General features: G+C 39.4%; 3 protein-coding genes across 4 annotated transcripts in view; 1 reads left to right on the forward strand and 2 right to left on the reverse strand.

Annotated features, from left to right (window-relative positions):
* Positions 1-336: 336 nt before the first annotated feature.
* si:ch211-220i18.4 (SRSF protein kinase 3) lies at positions 337-10,951 on the reverse strand. The gene is made up of 13 exons (XM_063889231.1): positions 10,920-10,951; positions 8,634-8,743; positions 7,751-7,842; positions 6,286-6,394; positions 5,238-5,325; positions 4,880-4,967; positions 4,546-4,652; positions 3,450-3,600; positions 3,102-3,178; positions 2,582-2,689; positions 1,966-2,035; positions 1,719-1,811; positions 337-1,632 (listed from the first exon to the last, which is right to left on the reverse strand). Exons 2-13 carry the CDS (start codon positions 8,681-8,683, stop codon positions 1,445-1,447), a joined length of 1,221 nt encoding a protein of 406 aa, XP_063745301.1. The 5' UTR covers positions 8,684-8,743; positions 10,920-10,951; the 3' UTR covers positions 337-1,444.
* A 4,136-nt stretch (positions 10,952-15,087) lies between these two features.
* The window catches only part of LOC134865410 (plexin-B1-like), a 75,368-nt gene continuing 68,158 nt past the window's right edge, over positions 15,088-22,297 (reverse strand). For both annotated transcript variants that reach the window (XM_063884903.1, XM_063884912.1), the window contains one exon: positions 15,088-18,392. In XM_063884903.1, coding sequence (XP_063740973.1) covers positions 18,288-18,392 — 105 coding nt within the window. In that variant the 3' untranslated portion in view covers positions 15,088-18,287. The remainder of the gene's footprint in view (positions 18,393-22,297) is intronic.
* Positions 19,895-20,490, forward strand: LOC134869772 (zinc finger BED domain-containing protein 5-like; the record flags this gene model as incomplete). Its single annotated transcript, XM_063891702.1, is given in 2 exon segments — positions 19,895-19,979; positions 19,982-20,490. Coding segments are annotated over 2 exon segments (594 nt in total), but the record flags the coding sequence as incomplete, so codon positions are not given.

The following is a 22,297-nucleotide window of genomic DNA, read 5'->3' on the forward strand; positions in this document are numbered from 1 at the left end:
AAAGTGAACATAGTCACATAGCATTTACAGTTGTATTAATCAAATAGCAAATATTCTATGTTTTATGAAGTTGCTGGACATTTTATTTTTGTATTTTATTTGTAATTTAAGGGTATTTGTTATATATATATTTTTTTTGTTAAATTTTCCTAGGGTTAGGGTTAGCTTTCGCCCACTGATCTGTTTATGGGCAAGCATTTTCATTCATTATTTGTTTTTCAACTTGAGGGCAGCAGAACTCACAATTGACATGTACTCACCTTTTTGAAGATATATTGCAAACATGTTGGAAAATATGTTTACAGAGAACAAAGAATGCATGAACACGGAGCCTGATTCTGGCAACATGAATATGTTTAATAAGTACCTTTTTTTGTTAATCTGCTAGTTGCTAATGTTGTTTGCTGCTGGGCATGCGGCCCATCTGATTGCAAAAAGACAAAACTATTCTGTAGAGATATGTAATTATGTGCAAACCTTTTGAAATTACAATCATTTGATTTCACTTTAAAGACAAAATATTGATTTGGGCAGCATAATACATTTTCACCTATTAAAAGCTGTTTGGAACATTGATTTGAACACAGTTAATACTATGAAGAACAAATCATGGCAAATGCAGGATAAATGTTTTATACGTATAGGGTCTTTGGGACATGACTATAACAGGAGGACAAAACAGACATCCACATGTCACCATAAACACCATAAAACAAGCTCAGAGAAACATGTGGAGTATTCCTACATTGGCCTGCTTTTGGTTTACATTTATTACTAGGATCTTTCCTTTTACACCAGCAGGAGGCTCTATAAACAAACAGGTTTGGACATATGGAATTGAAAGTCACACTTGAATAATTAAGATAAAGGGTCCCTAATCAGTTTATTTGTAACATCATTGTTCTTCTTATCTTTCCTATCCAAATTGTGTGAGTGTTATATATTGTACAATTGTAAAGACCCTGTTCGACCATGTGTGATAGAGTTATATTAATAAAGAAGATTGTATGTATCTGATTGTAATTGGGTTCTTTATTAGACTTTATTAGAGAATAAATGCAACCTTAGAGTATACTATACACCATTTGAAATGTCATGAGAATTATACAGTTTAGATTTTTTAAATAATTAATATTCAATAGCACAGAATAGCGTTTACATCAGATTGCTTACTTCACTTGCTAGCAGTTTCAGGCCTGTCCGTGAAGCCAGAGAACATCCGAATCAAATTATATTTTGAAGAGATGCTAAGGTCTGCCAGGTAAAGACTTGCACTAGAAAAGTATAAAAGCGCCATAGCAGCACAAAGTGCGTAAGGGGGCTTCAGGTGAGATATGCGCCACATTAACCAACAATTCACAAATCACACTCAGTGAAATACACACTTCCAAATGGTTCTGCTGATAGAATCTTGCTGTGAGGACTGCAGATAGCCTTTAAAAAGCTAACTGGAACTCAGCCAAGGGTGTTGGAGACACTGTGTAGCGGTGGCTCTCCTCTCTGGATGGTAGTCCAACATGCGAAGAAGGAAGTTTGAGAAACCAGCTGCATCCTCCGACAGGAAGTGGTATTTCTGCACCAGAACATCGTAGGGTCTCCAGACCTTCAATGGGCCCACACAACGAAGATTTCCTGGAAGAAATGCAACCAGTATTAGGGCATCTTTGCCATTTTTACATTAATCAGTATGGCAATATCAGTAAAAACTGCAGACTTACCTCTGGGGCTGAAGTACTCTGCAGAGTATTTACCCGACAAGGCAACAACTGGTGGGATTTGACCAAGCAGCTCCATGATCTGGGCTATATGGTCTGAGGTGAGAGAACAGAAATGAAAGCATGAGACACACAGGTGTACAGTACACATAAGCATGCACAGTTACAAGGCAGCAACAGTAATCCATTCTAATCCTGTGTCAGTGTTTTTCACACCTCTGTCAGTGTCAGCACACTGCATTAAATGTACCTTCCTCCAGAGAAATGGACTCCCCAGCTTTGGGCTCAAACAGGGAATCTCCAGTGAACAGCTCAAAGGCCTGAGAGAATGCAAGAGAAAACAAAAAGGGTAGATGCATGAGTTAGCATCTATAAGGACCTAACATAGACTCATCACACAAACACCACAGTAGTTGTGTATATGATAAGACTTTAAACCTTTGAGTCTCTTGAATAAAGACCAATCCCTAAACTCACTGATAGGTGACGCCAGTTTTTTGTTTTAAAACAAAACTTGCTTCATCTATCATAAAGGTTAGGCTACAAGTTTATGTGAAAATATGCTTGCGGAAGAGTTGTAACGGAATGGAATACTGGTAATATGGCTCTACACTATCTTTCTTACTCTACAAACATGATCAGCTGCAGCAGCAGCAGCAGCAGCAGCAGCAGCAGCAGCAGCAGCAGCAGCAGCAGCAGCAGCAGCAGCAGCTCAGAACTTTATTTAAACTGTACTAAAAGATAAAGTTACGTTTCAGGAGCAATCCATATACAATGATTCCCACCATTATTTCCATTTGATGAAATGAAGAAGTCAAACTATGTTTTACGCGAAGTAAACATCACACGGTATGTTTTTCACTCACCATGCAGGCAACACTCCAGATGTCAGCAGGCGGGCCATACTCAGATCCCAGTAAAACCTCCAGTGAGCGGTACTGACGGGTCTGAATCTCCTCACAGAAATGTTTGTACTTGACCAAGAAAGAGAGGGAAAGACATTAGACAAAGACCAAAATTATATTGTGACTATTTTGACTTTATGTGGAAAAGATTTTGGTCTCTACTTGTTGGAGAAAACACCCCATGGACTGTAAATTATTCTTCTAAAAACAAATCAAGCTCAATAACAAACATAGAATAAATATGGCATTAATGCAATGCTACAATGCACATTTCAATACAATGCATTAATACTAAGCATTTTTTTGCAGAATTTACTTGTGTGTGAACAGTTACGGGGTTATTTGCCTATCTTAGTGTCACACCTAGAAGTTATGGAGCTACATTAGCAAACAAATTCAGCACCCCCCAGGTATTGATATACTGTATGTCAACATTTACTTTAAAATGGCTGTATGCAAAGTTAATCAAGCAACTACTGACCACCCAGCAGGAGCTTCCTAGGTCTGCAATCTTCACTGTAATGTCCTTTAAGCTGTAGGAGTTAATCTGCCCTTTTTCTGAAAGGAACAACAAGAAATCATTTTTAGCATCTTAGTAAAAACTAAAACACAGCTATTTACAACATGCTTTTAAAGAGCCGAAAATATATATTTGAAACCAAACATTCACACGGAAATTGGCTTAGAGTTCATATGCATTACACTCAAATGTGATGAACCCTGCAGCTCAGACAGCTCAGTTTGTATCCGTCCAGCTTTAAGACTTCACTCAAACAATCTCCAAGCATCTGCAGCAATAAAAAACAAAGAAATGTGCCTGTGGACTTGCCCTCTTTCCCATTGAGCACAGAGGAGGAGCTGCTCTCCCCTATTGGTGCTTTGTGGGACTGCTCCTCCAGACACAGCAGGATGTTCTCAGGCTTGATGTCTGTGTGGATGATTTTACACTGTGTGTGAAGATATTCCAGGCCCTGCAGAATCTAGAGAGAAAGAAACAGCAAAACAGAGACATTGGGTAATCTAAACACATATTGATCTTATGCCTCCAATTGTGCAAACCCACAATGTGTTGAACCCTAAACGTAAGTGCTATACATCTTGTTTTAAAAAAAAACCACGTATCAAAAAGTTGACATTATCACTCATTTAATTCAGGAGAGGCAATTGTTGATAAGATGGGTATAGCTACTAATTTGAGAGAACCAAATCGTTATACTGAAATTTAGATATGTTTTTGCTAAGTCAGTGTGGGTATTTCTGAAAATAGGAAAGAAGGAAGGGATAACTCTAAAAGAAATGAAGCACTGTCAGAGCCTGTTGAGCCACACACAGGTCTAGTCCAAACCCGACATTGTTGGCGGCATGTCTGTATCGTGGGAGTGTTGGATAATGTAGCAGTAACCTCGAGAACACATTCTGGTGCCTCTATTCCTTAATAGAGTGAAGGAGGAACTTTACATTTATGGCTGCACCAGAATATATCTGATGACAGCTTTTCCATCGATTGCTCAGGAACTTATCGGTCAATGGTTCCATCAACAAGATTACATCAGCGACATTTCTGTTTCCAACGTCTCCACTGATGGATCCTGAAATATTTGGGACGACAAGTTTGTGCTACTGTTACAAAACATCATTTTCCCCTGTAATAAATAAAGTATTTTGATTGAGTGATTGATCCAAGTCAAAAGGAGATAAAGGCACACACTCGGACATTACAGGCAAAATAGTTTTCTTAAAATAGTTTTCATTATTCAAATCTTTTCCCTGGAAAGAGTTTTACAAAAAGTCTGATTCTGAATGTTGTATTGAAAAAAAAAGTGTTTGTTTTGTAAATTACAAATACTGTAGAAGAGGTAATGTTTGAGAAATACCTAAGTGAATGTATACTAAGCTTTAATCTTCATTTTCTGTGTTTTTTTTACCTGAGTCAGTATTTGTTTGACAGACCGCTGCGCCAGGCCTGGATTCCCAAAACATAGCTGCAAGCTTCTCAGGTCGGGCCCCAACAGCTCCAACACCAGACACATGTCTGATCACATGACATTAAGGTCAGTTTCAGACTCAGAAATCCTTTAATAGTCCCACAGTCTGCTAACTATTGACTTGAGGCAATAGAGTGTGGTTGTCACATCTCTAAAAACAATGCTCTGGTAGACTTTGCAAAAATTCGATATATTAAATATCGATATTGACAGTCTGACTAGCACAAACCCTGTGTCTTGCATAGGGTTTGTGATCAGTCTGCATAAAGGATACGGACCCCATTGACCCCGGCCAGCTTGAACTCATCGAGCAACTGAACGATCCTTTGACTAGAGGGACGGCGGCTCGTAGGACTGGTTGCCTGATTAAAGAGAGAAGGGAAGGAGCATTAAAAGACAGATTAAAAAATGCAGAGAATAAATAGGACATAAAGAAGAAAAAGAATGAAAAGGCCTTATGTATTTTGTATATTGCAATTCAGCATTGGTGAAGGTATTGTAAGGTGGAAAGGATATAGTTGACAAGGGTGTACCGGAATTGTAAAGCAAATTGCTTCCAAAAATAGTAAGATAAATAGCATTTGACAGAAAGGGTAGGACATGTCAGACAGTAGGAACAGCGGGTTACTGACGCATCGTAGGAGAGCAAGTTCATCCTGTCCTGCCTGGGTGAAACCATCACCGCTCTTCAGCACCTTCACAGCAACGCGTCGACCCAGCCTGCTAACACAGACATTACATCAGTTCTGCCCGGGTACAGGACAGAATAGCTGCTGAATCCACGGAAGCTGTGCTATAGGGTCCAACATGTATTTTGAATCATCATAAGAAAAAAGTGAAAGAAAGCGGAATGTACAAAAACTACTAGAGGTGGCTGAGAGGTTTAAAACACGGTGTATTTAGATTTTCTTTTAACTTTAATTCTGTGTTATCGTGCTTATTCTACTGTTAGAACTATGCTTAATGGTAGCAATGTGCAGGTGGTCTAAGATCTGCTTATAACAATATTTCTCCATCCAAACTCAGAGTAACATTGAAGACTGATCCACTCAGCCCAACTTTTAATTACTTTTGATTGTTATTGTGTTCCATGGTAATTGTTTTCCAATTTTAACAAATAATTATATGTTGAATATATTACACCTTTAGGTATAAATTGTATTTGAATTCCTATTTATAAATCAGCTGTAGCACCAGTAAGCTAGTCAACTTGGTAGGTAACTTTGTAGATGCTTCTTTAACAACTTCAAGTATTATTGAACAATTGCATCTGGGCGTTGTATGCAAGTAAAAAGAGGTAGAACACATTGGCTCTAAAGCAATCACTGAACCCATCAATTAGCGTCAGACAATGAATTAGCTTTTTAATGGTTATCAAATTAACTGTGAATTGGAGTGTAAAATTGGCTAATTGTCGATTGATTGGGCGTTGATGTTTTCTCTCAACTTCCACTCCATTGGGGTTTTTGGAGTTGCGATCAGATGTAAACAAGACCATTTCACAGAAAAGGAAGTTTTAGCCTGGAGTTCCAATGACAACACCAGAACCTTGGAGATATCAGCGTTGGCTAAATCGCAAGACTTTTAGCCGATGGGTTCATAGTAAAGAGTAAGGTCCATATCAATAGAAAATAAATAAAACCCAACCTTAATTTATGCACACTCTTTAATTAAATCTACCTGAGGTCCTGACATAGCCAGACGGTGGAGAAAAAACCCCAGCCTAACTTAGACAGCACCTGATATCGTCTGTTGAAGGTGTCACCTATATGGACAGGGTGGTATCCACCTGAAAGTTAAAAACAAAAGAAATCTAAGAGAGTGCTTCTATTATTCAATGACAGAAATGTGAACAAATTAAATCTTGCAGAACACATTTTTCAACTGGTGATTAGAAAGCTTAGAGAGAGATGACTAAATGTGGCACTAAAGCTATTTCTGGCTTTACAACTTCCTTTAAGCTATAACATGTCTATAGTGCGTAATACATTCAAATCTCCCAGCGGGACATGATGCATAAACCTGTTTCAGTGCTCTGTCAGCCAGCATGACACAAAGGTTTTGGGTATCGTCTGAGAACTTGAAATCGAAACTCTATATCTACTAAAAGTGAAAATGATCTATTTTATTTCATTTCCGAGTCAGGTATATGTAGTTTCAAATACTCAGCAGCTTATCTGTAGGTGTATACAGAGAACTGCACAGCTGGCAGGGATAGAATGACGAATAGGGATCGAGGTCAGGATGCCACGTTGGCAAAAAAAATTCTGCAACCCTAAGTTTTGTATAATAAGAGAGGGACTGAGGTTGAGTGTGGCCATGAGGGTCACAAACCCCCCCAAAAATGATGGTATTTCCCACTGTAAGATGTCCCGATCAAGACATAAAGTATCTCAGTTGCATTGTATAATCGCAGATGGTAAAAGATTGCCATTAGTTTACTTGGAATGGGTTTTATTAACCTTGCTGAGGCTCAAGAGCACAACGTATCTCTATAAACAGCTATCTGCGTAAATGCAGAATCACTACAAAAAGATTTTGATATCGGAAGCATTCTGGTTTGTCGTCCGAGTAGCATTGACCAATCACGATGAGCGAACTAGGGTTGCTAGCATGTAAAAAGACCATGTTAAGAGCAAAAGAGACGGAACCACATCTCTGAACCCATTAGCTAACTAATGACGGTATAGCCTTTTAATAGCTTATTCTTTTATTTTTCTTCTTTCATCTGCCAACCTCTATGTATAGAGATTAGCCTTATATGTTTTCTCTCAACTCAAACTGCATTCTTGTGTCTCAAGTTTCAAGTAAGACCTCAAAGAAGAGTTGTTGCTGACATTGATGACTTCAAACCAATCAAAATCCATGTTTTTTTTTATGTGTTTTGAATATTCTAGTCCTTTTTGAAGCAAAATACTTTAGCTACAACTTTCAAAATAAATTGGCAAAGGAGAAATATAACATCATCCTGTTTTCCCTCTATGTGTTGTTGACTGTATGCCTCAGCTTATACAACAGTCTATAGCATCGATAAACGCATCATTTAGCGCTATACAGGCTGTTCTGAGGGAATGTAGAGGCAAGTATGACATTGGCCGCGTTGACATCTGCAGATGATGAATCGAGTTAAGAGACTCTGCTGTACCATAGCAGTATTCTCTGGGGTCCTCGGAGTCCTGGCTGTCCTTTGGATCCAGCTGCTCATGGCATCCAAGGGCCTCAAATTTATTAGATGACCTAGAAGAGAAAAAACAAACGTCATGATTCTATAGTCTCCACCATTACTGCCCGTGCATCTGTTGTGTCAGTGTTGAGTTGCTGGGGGAAGCCGAGAGAGTTGAAGTACTTTTAGAGTTTTGCAAAGGCTCATTTTACCATGGAAACTTGTCCCGCTGCAGACTAAGATTGGACGAGCATTATCGGAAGTGGCACTATTTCTGACTCAACAGTAAATCATTTTGCAGTTTGTTCACGCAACCTGATATCATCCCAGCTGCTTTAGATATCTACAGTAACCCTGGATTTGGTCACGTCATGTCTGAGAATACTCAATACAGGTTAGATTTATGTGGGGCTGGATGGGCATACAGTACACTTTGATTTACAATATGACACCCTAGTTCTGGGATTTAGTGATCATAAAATGTTCAGGATTTCAAAATGTTATAACAGTTTGATGGCTGATGGTTTTTGTATGAGGGCTGTCTTAAACTACCCTTTAGGTCACCTCTGTGATGTCTAAGATTACATGCTTTTTTCGTCCCGTGCTAAACTTAACAACATTGCTGTGGTGATAAAAAAAAAACATTCACTAGCCAAATTGCATATTATTGAGATCAACAATGAATTCAGGGTTGCATAAAAAGGAAAATGAATCCATGAAAAAAAAAATAGATAAGTAAAACACACCAAGTATTTTTGGGTCCTTTTCAGGTTTAAAAATACAAGCCGCCCGCAGTTAAACACTTGCATTGCGATGAATTTGTTTTCCTAACGTTTTTCTCACATAAAAAAAGTCCCGTACTTACGTGTGATTCTGCTGAGATGCTATATTGTCAGAGCGTGGATTTCTTTGCATGTTGTAGTTCAGCAGGTGCAGCCTTCAGACACAGCAGCAAACCGAGTATTGACCTGGTACCTTGAATCAAAAAGTGGTGGCTATCCAAAGAAGGCAGAGTTCAATCTTTTTGCACAGAGCAGACAGAGACAGAAGTGTGGGGGGGGGTCTCTCAGGAGACTGGAAACACCAGCAGCCGTAGTCAGCAGGGTCTAAACATGAAAATCCCTGACAGCCTTTTAATTAACTACCTGTTTCTCACATTTATATCCTTCACTCACTCCCTGTCTTCCTCACTGTATCTCTATTCCTCTTTGTCTTCTGCTTTGGTTAAACCACAACAGAGATCAGAGGGGCTTACAACCAGACACATTCACAAGGGAGGAGAGAGAGTGACAGCTGCTGATTTTTTCCCCCGTCTCAAGGGGAGTTTGACCTTTTGGCCACACGGATCACTATTGCTAAACCTGGCTTGAGAATGGGATCCCCGTCCCCCAACAAAGTATCACCTTAAAATCATGGGAAGAAGGTCGGCTGAGGTTTGGTGTTCTTAGGCAGAGAGTACACAACACTGGTAGGGTCAAATTTAACTAATAAATACCAACATTACACTAGTTTCAACCCTTTCACTGTGTGTGTGTGTGTGTGTGTGTGTGTGTGTGTGTGTGTGTGTGTGTGTGTGTGTGTGTGTGTGTGTGTGTGTGTGTGTGTGTGTGTGTGTGTGTGTGTGTGTGTGTGTGTGTGTGTGTTGGCTAGTTTCAAGTGTCATTGGGGGTTCCAATTTCTTTGGGAGACAATATGCCAGTCCCCACAACGTAAATCATTACTTTTGAGGGTCAGAAATGTAGGGATAGGGTTAGCATTTAGGGTTATTTCTCCATTTTATTGTTTATATGTTTTGTTGGGAGAGCAGACAATTAAAATTACTTGAGTTAGCTAGAAGCTATGGTGCATATGATGTCCATGGGAAGGTAGAACAAACTCCTCAGTCAGCAATCAGGTGACCTTTTTGTGCTTACTTTACTTTAAGTAAATGCAATGTCCTTTTCAGTAATGGAAACAAGATTGTGAGAACACAGATGCTATACATTTTAATAAAAGACACAATAAAGTTAAAGTAGTGATCATAAAATGTATTCCCAAAGAGCATTGTGGTCCAATCAACGTTAGGTTAGATGTAAGAAACCCATAACCTTTATTAAAAGAAGACAAAACTGTAATCTCTCTACTAAGGTGAACTCCAATCCAAATTTTACACAAAAAAGATGGTGACACAAAGTAGGTGGAAGGACAATGGATAACGTGTTTAGGAATTGTTAACTTGAAGAGTTACAAACCAAGTACAAAGAAACTGATCACTCAATGCAGCTCTCTCACTAGAGGCTGTTCAATGAACTCCTTGGACCATGTAAATAAAGCCTTCAAGTACAAAGTACCTCATCTTTAACTAACATAAACATTTTGGCTTTATCAATATTGTATACATATATACAGGTATGTATATATATATATATATATATATATATATACACGCACACACACAATTGAAAATGTAGGGTTGTTTTATTGTCAATCTTCATGTTTTATCATCACCTATCATCTTGGTCCAGTATTAAGCTGAAAAGCCAGAGCTGGCTGTGACTGTTTTCCATTTTAAGAGAGCTGTAATAAGAGACTTCCACCACGAGCAGTTGTGTGTGTGTGTGTGTGTGTGTGTGTGTGTGTGTGTGTGTGTGTGTGTGTGTGTGTGTGTGTGTGTGTGTGTGCTTCTGAGAGACATCCAACAGAACCTGCCTGTATTTAGATTACTTGGTTAGTAGTGAATAAACATGACGATGAAAGAGGTTTACATCAAAACTAATGTTATCAATCGATTAAAAAATACTGTATAATCGCTTTCATCACATAATAACCTGTGAATTATCATGATATATCACAAGTTTATTTAACTGGTTCAGTTCACACATGATACAGAGCAACATCATGTTAAATGTGTGCTCTCAAATGGCACACACTTCACAGAGGAGGTGTTGCATTATTCAAAAATGTTTGTAAGCAGCGCATCATACATAATGTCCATTTGTTCGTACAGTCTCCAAAACTCAAAGTAATACCACTACAGTGCTAATCGACGCTCTGTCATACCTCCGACGCGTGTAGATGTGCGATGACCATTGCTTCTTTAATTGTTTCTGTATTAAGAAGCATTTCAAACCATAAATTCATCATGCTGCAAAACTAACTCAAGGATACATACCCCCATCATGACACACAAGTTCACATTTCCGTATACTATACACCCTAACATATGCACGCACACACACTCCCCCTCACCTTCAGTTTGGCCCAAAAGCCCCCTCACCCCTGCCTTGAGTGAAACGTGACCTGCATTCATCTGCTATGATGCTTGCTGCTAATTTCAGACACACTGGTCCCGCTTTAGTGCTTGATCGCACAAACACACTGATGCACATTAAAAACAACAGTGGCCATGTTTCCCCTCCAGCTACAAGAAAGACACAGTTGTCACCTGACACTCACATTCGATCGTGAATGAATGGACACTTTACCATAACAAAAAATGTGTGTGTTTGCATCTGTATATTTGTATTCAGACCTAATGTGCATAGGTCCTGTGCTATTGTGTTTATTCTACTGTGTATAATAACAGTGAATAACTCTTTCCCCTAAATAAAGGGTCTTCTTTTATGCTGATAGTCTTCTAGTGTCAGATGCCAGTTGCCATTGGTAGAATACATTTGAGGTGGTATATCCCTACTCTAAGTGCTCATTGGCACAGTAGGAAGTTATTATGTCTTGGTAAGCTGGTAGTTTTAGAATTGATGTGCTGAAATGTGTGGAGGCTGTAGTAATTATGATAGGTGTAAAGGAGACAATCAGTTAGTAAGGAGTCTCCTGACAGATCTACCTATTCAGATATAATTAAACGTGCTCATATGATCAAGAGCATTACAAATGTACTTTTGATAAACTCAAACACACACCCTGGAATCCTAGGTAGGTAGGTACCGAAGGATGGTCTAGAAACATTTATGGCCATAGGCTAACACAGGGCCTTAAAACAACTTAAAACCAAAAAAGAAAACATAATAATAAAGCCAGCAGACACAGGATATTAATCATGGACCGTCATCACAAACTCACAGAAGCAAATACACAACTAGCCAAGATTCCAACTAATAAAAGATGGCTACACCCACAGACACAATTACAACTTAGAACAATTAATCAATCCCTCTTCACAAGGAATTTCCTACAGCTAATCTATGAGATTCATATTGTCTAAAAAACGAATGGTGACCATCCACCAGTGATACCTTTTACAAAAAAGGTGCAAGGACCATTCACCGTGACCATATTTTGGTCCATTAATGGATTTCGCCTGGAGCCCGGGTCCTCCTTCTGCACCTAATCACTTACCCAATAATAGCCAAAGAAATTCAGTCAAAACCCTGAGCATTTATCCTCTTACCGAACCAGAGTCTGTATCCTCCACTCGTTTAAAATAAATTCTACATTTAATGGCACCTGGATTACATTCATTACCTCCCTAGATGGTCACCAGGGAACATTTATTCTCCACCCACATAACTATTCCTTCACACTCATTTTACATGGATTGGTTGATTGCAGCTTGGTGGAGTGAAAAACCCTCCCTCATTCAGGATGGACATTAACTAAACAGGACTCTGCTCACCCTGATCGATTTAATTGTTCTTTAATGACCAGCTTGCTGCATATAGTGCCAATACCAAATACCATATAAATATTTCAACAGCTGACTACAGGTAAATTGAAAACAACCACTCTCCCTGGTGGATGGATTAACCACAAAACCAATATTGGGTTAAAGGGGCGTTGGGAGTCTTACACTCCCAGGGATTTCCTTTCAACTGAGGACGTTGTTAAGACCTAACAGGGCCCTATCAAAGAGAGGGGCTTAATTACTGATGGCTGGAACATCATCAGACAATGGCAGAACATTTTGGCATCAGAAGTGATTTGGTTTTTGTTTGTAGACCCAGTGGTATATGCCAGACATTTTACTAACTTAAATGTAGCTTGTTAATTAGCTTCCTGTCAAACAATCATGTTGTAGACATCTTGTCTTAAGTTGCTAACACGATAAGCAACACTCAATCAAGAACATACAAGCTACACTGGAGCCCTTCGATATATATATATATATATATATATATAAAGCCTTGATTCGAAAGGCTTATCATCATCAGATGTTGCACAACTGATTATGGGAATTCATTGAGCTGATAGCATTTACAATGGGTGTAGTCAATATCTTTGCACAAATGTTGACATTGAGCTTGAATTGTTTAGGATCAGCCTATGCATTGCTTAGCATTACCGGCTAGGTTTGAAAGTCATTCATAATTTATCAGCTACTAAAAGAGACGATACCCAAATATAGCGTTCACAGCATGGCTCCTTGATGACAGAAGGAAGGTTATGTTCTAGTGGACACTAAGCTAGCTCTACTGGTCATTGTCAACAAAGTGTTGAACACTAATGACAAAAGAGTGTTCCCAAAATGCATTGTTAGCATACCGCTTTGGGGTTAGCCCTGTTCAAGGTAAACATTTTTGACATGTCATGAAAACTAAAGCACAGGTGCAACAAATAATTCAGTTACATACAGTTTAGTTGTATCTATTTTACAGTCCTGGTGCCAGTTATCTTTGACATTGCTTCTAGAGTTATTAAATTGTAATGTGTCGGCTATGGTTTCCATTAGTCCCAGCCACCCAGTAGCTCTGTCTTGACCAGTCTTTTCTCATTTACATGAACAGAGCAGGGACATTTCGGCTATTAGTGCAACTGTGACACACCTACGTCAAGGACTTTTTTATTATTGGGCCCATAATATGAAACCAGGACACCAAAGGATCTTATTGGCTCCATGTTATGCTCCAAAATAGCGATACTTTTTGATGAGGAGAACTGGCATGTCTGTGGTGGTCCGTTAACCTCACAACACAAAATGAATTAAGATATGTTTTTTTGAAACCCTGAAAACTCTCCTTTATAGGCATACCCAACTGCATGCTATGCTTCCTAAACACTACTGGAATTGCATTAGTTTGATGTGGCCAAAAAGTTGGTCTCTTGCTGATTTAATGACCCCAATTGTATTCATGTGTGATGATGTAAGGGAATATAACATCCTTTATGTGCCCCACAGAGGGGACATTTACAGGTACCATAGTGTCCATAGCAGACAGTTATTTTTTTAATATAATACAGGATAATCACAGCCTCTCAAAACTTTAAAACCATAAGGTGAAGACTAAAAACTGAAGTTTACCACATAAACAGGTCAGTGGGTTAAGTGATCATCAAAAGTTGAAAATGTAAGCCAAAAGTGGCGTGTAAACTTATTAAGCTTAGCAGTGTAGGTGGGTACATGAGTGGAAAAGCTGGCAAATGCAATGCTGAAACAGAATAACAGAACTGGCACCATGTGTAGATACCGAGCCCGGGTGTTGCCAATTTACCGATGACCCTATGCCATGCCTACCTTCAGAGCAAGTGGCTACACAAACCAACCAAGACATTGACTAGCATTGGGACCACTATAGCATTATATTAACTTGTCGTTAGGTTCATCCTATCAATAAGTAAGAGAACGCTGATAACTTAAGGGCATTACATATCTACAATATCATGGTAAAACTGAGAGAAAAATAATAATAACAACATTCATGTATTCTGGTGTTCAATGACCAATTCTCAAGTGCTCAAAAAATATTAAGCTGCATTAAAATCAGTCTTCAGGTTCCCAGCTATCACATTATGTACACCACTTTAATGTGGCTTATGACATTGTCTTGCTACTTCATTCTGCAGACCATCTAGTCCTTTAAAATTGACAAATATGAGTCTAGTGGCCTAACGGCTCAGGGACAACATAAGGTACATCAAACTAAACACAATGGAAGTCTCGGGGAACAAAAAGCCAGGCCCTGGACTCCAAGAGGGTTTGAAATGGCGCACTGGTGTCGCTAACTAGCCCAGGTGTCGCTAACTAGCCCAGGTGTCGCTAACTAGCCCAGGTGTCGCTAACGAGCCCAGGTGTTGCTAACGAGCCCAGGTGTCGCTAACGAGCCCAGGTGTTGCTAACGAGCCCAGGTGCTGCCAATTTTATGATTATCCTAAGCCACGCCCACCTCAGTGCAAAGAAAGCAGCCACACCAACCAATTTACAACATGAGGGAAATCGTACAATAAGATGTTAGTAGCTGACAAATTTAGACGCTAATATTAAAAAAGACCTGTACCATTCAGAAGGAGCTTCAATATTCTCTTAATCCAACATGTTTCTTTTGGAATTTTAACACTGAACATGTTTTAGTACAATCAACACTTACTGAAAGAACTCGAGACACTGATTAACTTTGGAACCACTTTATTGCATCACATTAAGTTGTCGTTAGGTTCATCCTATCAATTAGTAAGAGAACACTAGTGGAGGTTACTTAAGAGCAGTATGTATCTACAGGAACATGGTAAACACATTGGAACCAAGCTTTGCATACACAAGTTAGCCACAAGCAACACTAATGTGCAAAGAATGTTTTATTTTTACTTTTTTATGTACAACATAATCGCTTGCAACTGTACAAATCATGTTTCTCTACTGCTAAAAATGATGCGAAAGGACATATTTAAATCAAATTTCAAGACAGCTCCTACTATCTTGAGATCAACGCCTTTTTTCCCATGATGTTAAAAAAAACATCTGTTGCTCTAAAAAAAACAAAAAACATGAATAAACATGTGATTGGAAGGGGCGTACCCACTATTATTAATATGTTTGAAAAAATAAAACCAACAACAAATGCAATAGAATAAATATAAAATAAATTAAATTGGAAAAAACTAGAAACATTTTTTACATGTGGCATCAAGGAGCAACAGGGAAAATAGGCACGTCTGTGTATTAATCATATTAAGTCTGGAGAGAATGGAAAGAATTATTAAAAGATTAAGAAGTGTAGCTTGTAGCAGTAACAAGTCTGGCAATCACTTTGAGACCAGAAATGTAACAGAAATAAAGCTTAAAATCATGGCACAGGCAATTTACTTTCAGCATGAAACAGTCCAAAACATTGAGCGTTATATTAAAAGTTACAGAGATAGACTACAGTGAAGAACAGAAAAATATAAGTTGCGGTATTGGCTGCGTAAAAAAAATAAACCAAACAGAATATTACGTAGAGAATACACAAATCCTCTTAAATATGGAAGATCAAGGTTGTCTTAATTTACAAACAAAAAATCAGAAAAATAAAATTGGCCAAAGCAATTTAGATAAACTGATGAAATGACGTGACAAACAATTATGTTGTGATCTAAGAGGGTGTATTAGGGATAATTGTAGTAAAAAATAAATAAAAAATGTTTGAGTTTGGGGTTGCGTAACTATCCAAAAAAGGCACTGTGGTTGCGGTCGAATTGTCAGTTTAGCTTAGGAAGGTTCCTAACGGACCAACATTACCCGAAAGTACCAGTGGCAGCCATGATAAGAGCTGTTCGAATTCTCTAGGAAAGGAGCTTTGAAACTTTCTTTATAACCTCCTTTAGTTTAGGGAACACTGGACCTTCGTTTACGAAAGGAAAGGATAAAATGCTGTCCCACAATGCAATGCGGCCGCAACATTTACCATGACGCAACATTCGTCCGACCACGGAAACAGCCGATCGTGACGGAGAAATGCGTTTCATGAAAGTTACGGTGCTTATTAAACAAGTTAAAACTTATGCCATAACTTGCGTTAGCGCTTCCTATCCACTATTCCGTGACTTTTGCATGGCACGTCATGGAATAGTGGATAGGAATTAACGATAGGAGCAGATTTTTTGACAATTCGACCGTACTCAGGAAATGTACACGAAAAAAACTCACAAATTTACGGGAACATTCTCTGAAATTAAAGTCAAATTTACAAAATGTATTATTTAAAAATTATTTGTTTGTTTGTTAATTTATATTATTATTTAGGGATTATCACAATAATAATCATAATTTTCTGTTAAAAATGTAACGATAATTCTATAAAAATACAATGGCCCTTATACAATGTTTTAACCATGTTCAACAGTTACCCAATTCCATCTTTAGCACTTTAGGTGGTAGGTTTAGAACCTTTCAGGGGGAAAAAAACGTACCGTTAACTACACCTGGTCAAAGTGGAAGTAGAGAAAAATTCCTTAATTTCTTTGAACATTATTTATATAATTGTGCATTTATTTCCATTAAGTCAATGCTTGATCTTCCATACACAAAACTAAATTAGTAAAGATTAAAGTCGATTGTTATGGATTTTGTCTACAAGTTGTTAAATATATTACTGTCATGGTTTGCTCAAAGGACGGATCAGTTATTGAGTTAGATAAACGCACCTCTTTCAAACTGTCTTGGGTCGTACATAGAAACACATATAAAAATGACCAAAAAAAAGGAACATTCAGAATAACAGGAATTCATAATGAGCAAGGTAGAGAGTGTGCGTTCATATCCCCTTCAAAATAAAATCAAGACTTTTTACAAACCACTGATTTTCACTTCTTCAAACTACAGGCAGCAAATAGAAATTGCAGTAAAAAGCACAACTGGCAATCTGAGGCTTAAAAAATGTAAGAAAAAAAGCCTGTCCATGGAACCCAAACAGCTCAACACCACGGAGTAAGAGTTGGTAGAATGATTTAAGGAAGCTAAAAGCAGAGTGAAAACATCTTTCGAATACGGACAGGCCTCAACAGCTCTTCTACTATTCGTCCTTTACGTAAGACTTCGGCATATCGTGGTTGAAAACGTGTTTCTTCGTCCAGCCCATCTGCAGCATCCATTCCTCATCGTAAGACTACTCAGGAATGTTCAGTGCAGTTCGTAAGGAAAAGTCCACCGGGACACGGAGGAAAAAGTTTCAAACAATGTCTTCTTTTAGTTTGGAAATGCTAAAGCGAGAAGTCACTTAAACTCCTTTTTTTTATGTGCTTCATTTCACATATTCTTCTTTTTTTTCCCCTTAAAGAAAACTCCCAGTGTTCAGTTCATGGGAGTTTTAGTGTCCTTCAATGTCAGCGATCCTGTTACGTTCGGGTGCGTTGACGCTTGATGCACCTTCCCATTCACTTTGAATGGGGTGACGTCAAGTGCATTGTGGTTCCGTTGCTTCGTTTTGGCTCCGTTGCTTGCAGTGAAAGTTGAGAAAAGTTCAACTTTTCAAGCGTCGAACGAAAGCGCCAGCCAATCAAATCCTGCGTATGCAATATGCCATACAAGCAATAGCCAATCAAACTGCGTGTATGTGTGTCCAGGGCGGGAAATTAATGTGATTGGTTGTTGGTCACGTTAACCCCAAGCACCAAACACGCCCACCGGCAAGCGTCAACGCAACAGAACCGTGTGTACGCTGCGTGAAGATCATTCCTCCCTTCACTAAAAGTCAAAATGACAGAATGTGCCGCACCTTTGTCCTTTTTTTGCATTATAAAAAGATTTTTTTTTTTTCTCAAGGAGACAGAAGCTGCCCCCATCTTTGTCTTTTCTCTGAGATTAGAGGAAAAATGTATCCCGTCCTTTGGGTCATAGGTCTGTGACTTTGTTTTCTACGGCGGCAGCGATCTGTTGGAGCCGGTAACCCAGCTGCATCTTCTGGGCAGTGCAGTCTTCCTCCAGGGCTGTGATGATCTGAAGGAAGATGGATAAAATTACATTATCAACACGAGGCAACGCGATGTCAAGGTTAAACCAAAAACATAAGCCGCTCCTTCCCGTAAGAAGAAAAAGGTTGCATTTTAAATTTCCAAACTATGAAGACAAAGAAGAGGCGGTCAAACACAAAGACGGTGAAATGTGCTGCTGTTTATATTTGAACGAAATTACATTCATGTTTACTGCTTTAGGATTGATTCTTGATGTAAACATTAATATTTTTGGGATAATGCACCAATTTAGAAGGTTCCTTGTACATCTTACTGCATAAAGCCTGTGAGAATCTATTTTATAACCAAGCAGATTGGCCAACACTAACCTGTGAAATCCTTAACCAATCGACCAAAATGGAAACAAATCAGAAGTTTAATTGAATTGGGACCTTATGATTTAGAATAATCAGAAATTAGGTGGTGTTTCCAAGCCAATTGTGTCTAGGGGACGCAGAAAAATCGATGGTTATTGGAGTTATTTAAAAACTTAAAATCTGACATCCTTACTCAAAATAATGCAGAAAAACTCATTCTTGCTTTTATAACCTCTAGGCCAGTCTTTCTCAAAGAGTGGTCCGCGGACCACTGGTGGTCCGTGAGCGACCCCTAGTGGTCCGTGAGTATTTTGGTAAAATGTCACATTTGAAATTAATATATTATAAGTTTAAAGTATTTCTCAAACTGTCTTAAAATGACTAGTATAGAGTGTAGCATAGATGTACGCTAGCGTAGCTACGTAGGTTACGATCTTACGTCATAAATGATTTGCGCGGTCAATTTGAGCTGTCAACTGACAAGATGGATCGATGGCTAAAGACAGGGTCAGTTAAAAGAAAATTAAATCACAAATCTGACGTGACAGTCAAGGTGCATCGTCCTGATGCAGGAGATCCAGCAACTACAAGGGGTTCAGCCGCAGCGACAAGTGATTTTGTGTGCGTTACTGAGTCCCAGGAGAGCGGTTCGCCGTCTAACCACCACCCGGCTGAAAGCTGTGAAACTCGGCTTGATCGCGGAAAGTCCAGCGCTAAAGTGAAGAGAAAATATCACAGCGACTACATAAAATTCTGATTTTTCTGGACTGGAGATGAAGAGGATCCCAATCCACACTGTGTTTTGTGCTATGAGTCGTTGGCTAACGAGGCTATGAAACCCGCCAAGCTCAAGCGTCATTTTGAGAGCAAACACAAGGATTACATCGGGAAACCTTTAGCATTGTTTGAGAGAAAACGTGATGAACTTAAAAAACACATGACGAAGGCGCCCTCACATTTTTTTGCGACGGGGGAAAATGCGAAGGCTACAGAGGCATCATACAGGGTATCCCTTCTCATCGCAAAAACAGGGAAACCTCATTCGATAACTGAGAATTTAGTCAAGCCAGCTGCCAAGGTTATGGCTAATGTATTGTTTGGGGAGAAAGCAAGCGACGAAATTAACAGGGTCCCCCTCTCCAATGATAATGTCCAGCGGCGAATAACAGCCATGGCTGAAAATGTGAAAGATCAGCTGATCACACGTTTACGCCAAAGCCAGTTTTTCACACTGCAACTGGACGAGTCAACTGATATGTGAATGAGGCAAATCTGCTGTGTTTTGTAAGGTACATTTATGATGGCAGTGTGCAGGATGAATTTCTGTTTTGTCGTTCCCTGCCGACCAACACCACAGGGGAAGCCATTTTTGACTCAGTCAACGATTTCATCCTGCAGAATAATATCGACTGGACACGATGTGTTGGTATTTGCATAGATGGTGCAACTGCAATGACTGGGAAACACAAGGGACTGGCAGCGCGCATACGCGCAGTTGCACCTTGCGCCACAGCAACACACTGTTGCATTCACAGAGAACAGCTGGCTGTGAAAAAAATGCCACCATGCCTCAAATCAGTACTGGACGAGTCTGTGAAAATTGTTAATACAATAAAAACCAAAGCACTGAACACACGTCTTTTTAAAGCTCTGTGTGATGAAATGGGAAGTGAACACACAAAACTGCTTTTCCATACTGAAGTTCGCTGGCTGTCGCGTGGGAAAGTTCTCACCCGTGTATTTGAACTGCGCGATGAGGTGATGTTATTCTTGCATCATACTGATGAACTGTATGACAGACTGCATGATTTCCAGTGGCTCTCAAAATTGGCATATCTGGCCGATGTCTTTAGCGCACTCAATGCTTCGAACTTAGCGCTGCAGGGAAAAGCCGTCACCGCCTTCAATGTGCAGGACAAAATTAAAGCCGCACGCCTCAAGATGGAATTGTGGTGTGTCCGTCTGGATCGCCAGGAGTTTGACTGTTTTCCGACGCTTGTGGATTTTCTCCTCGCTGCAGATGAAGAGCTGGACGGCGGCACAGTTGCAGCCTTCAAGGAACATCTGCAAGGCCTTCACTTTCAGCTGGGAAGATATTTCCCAGAACTAGATGCAGACTATGAGTGGATCAGGAATCCACTTGGGGACAAAACGCACATCGAACATGTCAGTTCCAAGCTCCCATCAAGACAGGTTGACAGCCTTGTGGACATCGCATCTGATGGGACACTGAGGACGACTTTCAGAGAGAAAAGCTTGACGGACTTTTGGGTCCACGTCCAGCATGAGCACCCAGAGCTGGCTGACGCTGCTCTGAAACTGTTGATGCCGTTTCCAACCACCTACAACTGTGAAGTTGGTTTTTCTACACTTGTTGGTCTGAAAACAAAGCAGCGTAACAGGATCAATGTGGACTGTGATATGAGACTAAAACTCTCCAGTTTGGATCCAGACATTGTTTCACTGATGTCTCAGCACAAGCAGCACCATTCCTCCCATTAGGTAGCAACAGAGACACGCAGTGTATGAGTGAGTAAACAATGCTATTTGTAAATGTAACAGTGTAAATAATTACCTTGTGTTTATTGTTAAATTCTTGTTAAACTTGGGCCTGCAACCATAGTTTTACTGTATTTTATTTTTGAAAATACACAGCAGAAGTTTGTGTCGTACTAAATGCGGTGCATTTTGCGTATCTCTCTGTTCGCTCGGACATAAACTCAGTAATAAATGTAGTCTATGTTTCATATGATGTGTAAAATCTATCAACATTTACCGTTTAAATCGCATGTGAACGAAATGCTTGTAGAATCCGTAGTTGTATTTGTATTGTTGATTTAATGTGTGAACGAGCGATATAGAGAAGGTCACATAAAGCTGTTATTATTAGGCTGTAATTTGTAATATACTGTTGGAGTAGTAAGCAGGCCTATTGTATTTATCCTAGTTTATATTTAGTTATATTTGGTGTATATTTAGTTATATTTAGTGCAGTGGTGGGCCGTCAGGGCCAGCAAGGCCTTCTCTGCTGGCCTAAACATCATCAGAATATAAATTTAATTTTGATATATTTTTTGCACAAATACGAATTAAATTATTCCCCAAAGTCTATTCTCTTCATTTTATAGCGTTCGTCTTGGCTGCGCTGCTTCCAGCCTCAGAACGAGATTTGGAGGGCTAGCCTTTATGTTAGAGCTTTTATCCAATCATATTTCAGCCATAATGTGTTGCTAGGGTCAAACAAATCTGCCCTTAGGCCTTCAGAATCAACAGTGCGGGCGGCTGTAGCTTAAAGTGAACGCAAACAAAACTGTGGCGTTAACCAATCAGATTTCGAGGTGGCGACAACGGGCCAGCTAGCAGGCGTACGCTAACGTTAGCACGTGCACATCTTCTGATTGGATACGCACTATTGAGAGGCAGAGCTAGGCAGTAGGCAGAGCCATACAGTCTATGGGCAAAGCTAGCAAACAGAACTAGAACTTGAGCGAGCTAATTTGTGTAGATTTCTACAAGCTATTTTTTTCAACCCACAATGGCTGAAGGAGGAGAAGAGATCAATTTGGTCGAAGAT

This window comes from Eleginops maclovinus, chromosome 1 (genome assembly GCF_036324505.1).
Source record: "Eleginops maclovinus isolate JMC-PN-2008 ecotype Puerto Natales chromosome 1, JC_Emac_rtc_rv5, whole genome shotgun sequence".
In the NCBI taxonomy this organism is placed as follows: domain Eukaryota; kingdom Metazoa; phylum Chordata; class Actinopteri; order Perciformes; family Eleginopidae; genus Eleginops; species Eleginops maclovinus.

Bases quoted from the DNA above. Each gene is read 5' to 3' on its own strand.
- si:ch211-220i18.4 (XM_063889231.1), bottom strand. From the start codon at position 8,683: ATGCAAAGAAATCCACGCTCTGACAATATAGCATCTCAGCAGAATCAC. The intron at 7,843-8,633 runs GTAAGTACGGGA...TTTCTCTTCTAG, and splicing joins GCATCTCAGCAGAATCACAC to GTCATCTAATAAATTTGAGG. The intron at 2,036-2,581 runs GTGAGTGAAAAA...GCATTCTCTCAG, and splicing joins TCTGGAGTGTTGCCTGCATG to GCCTTTGAGCTGTTCACTGG.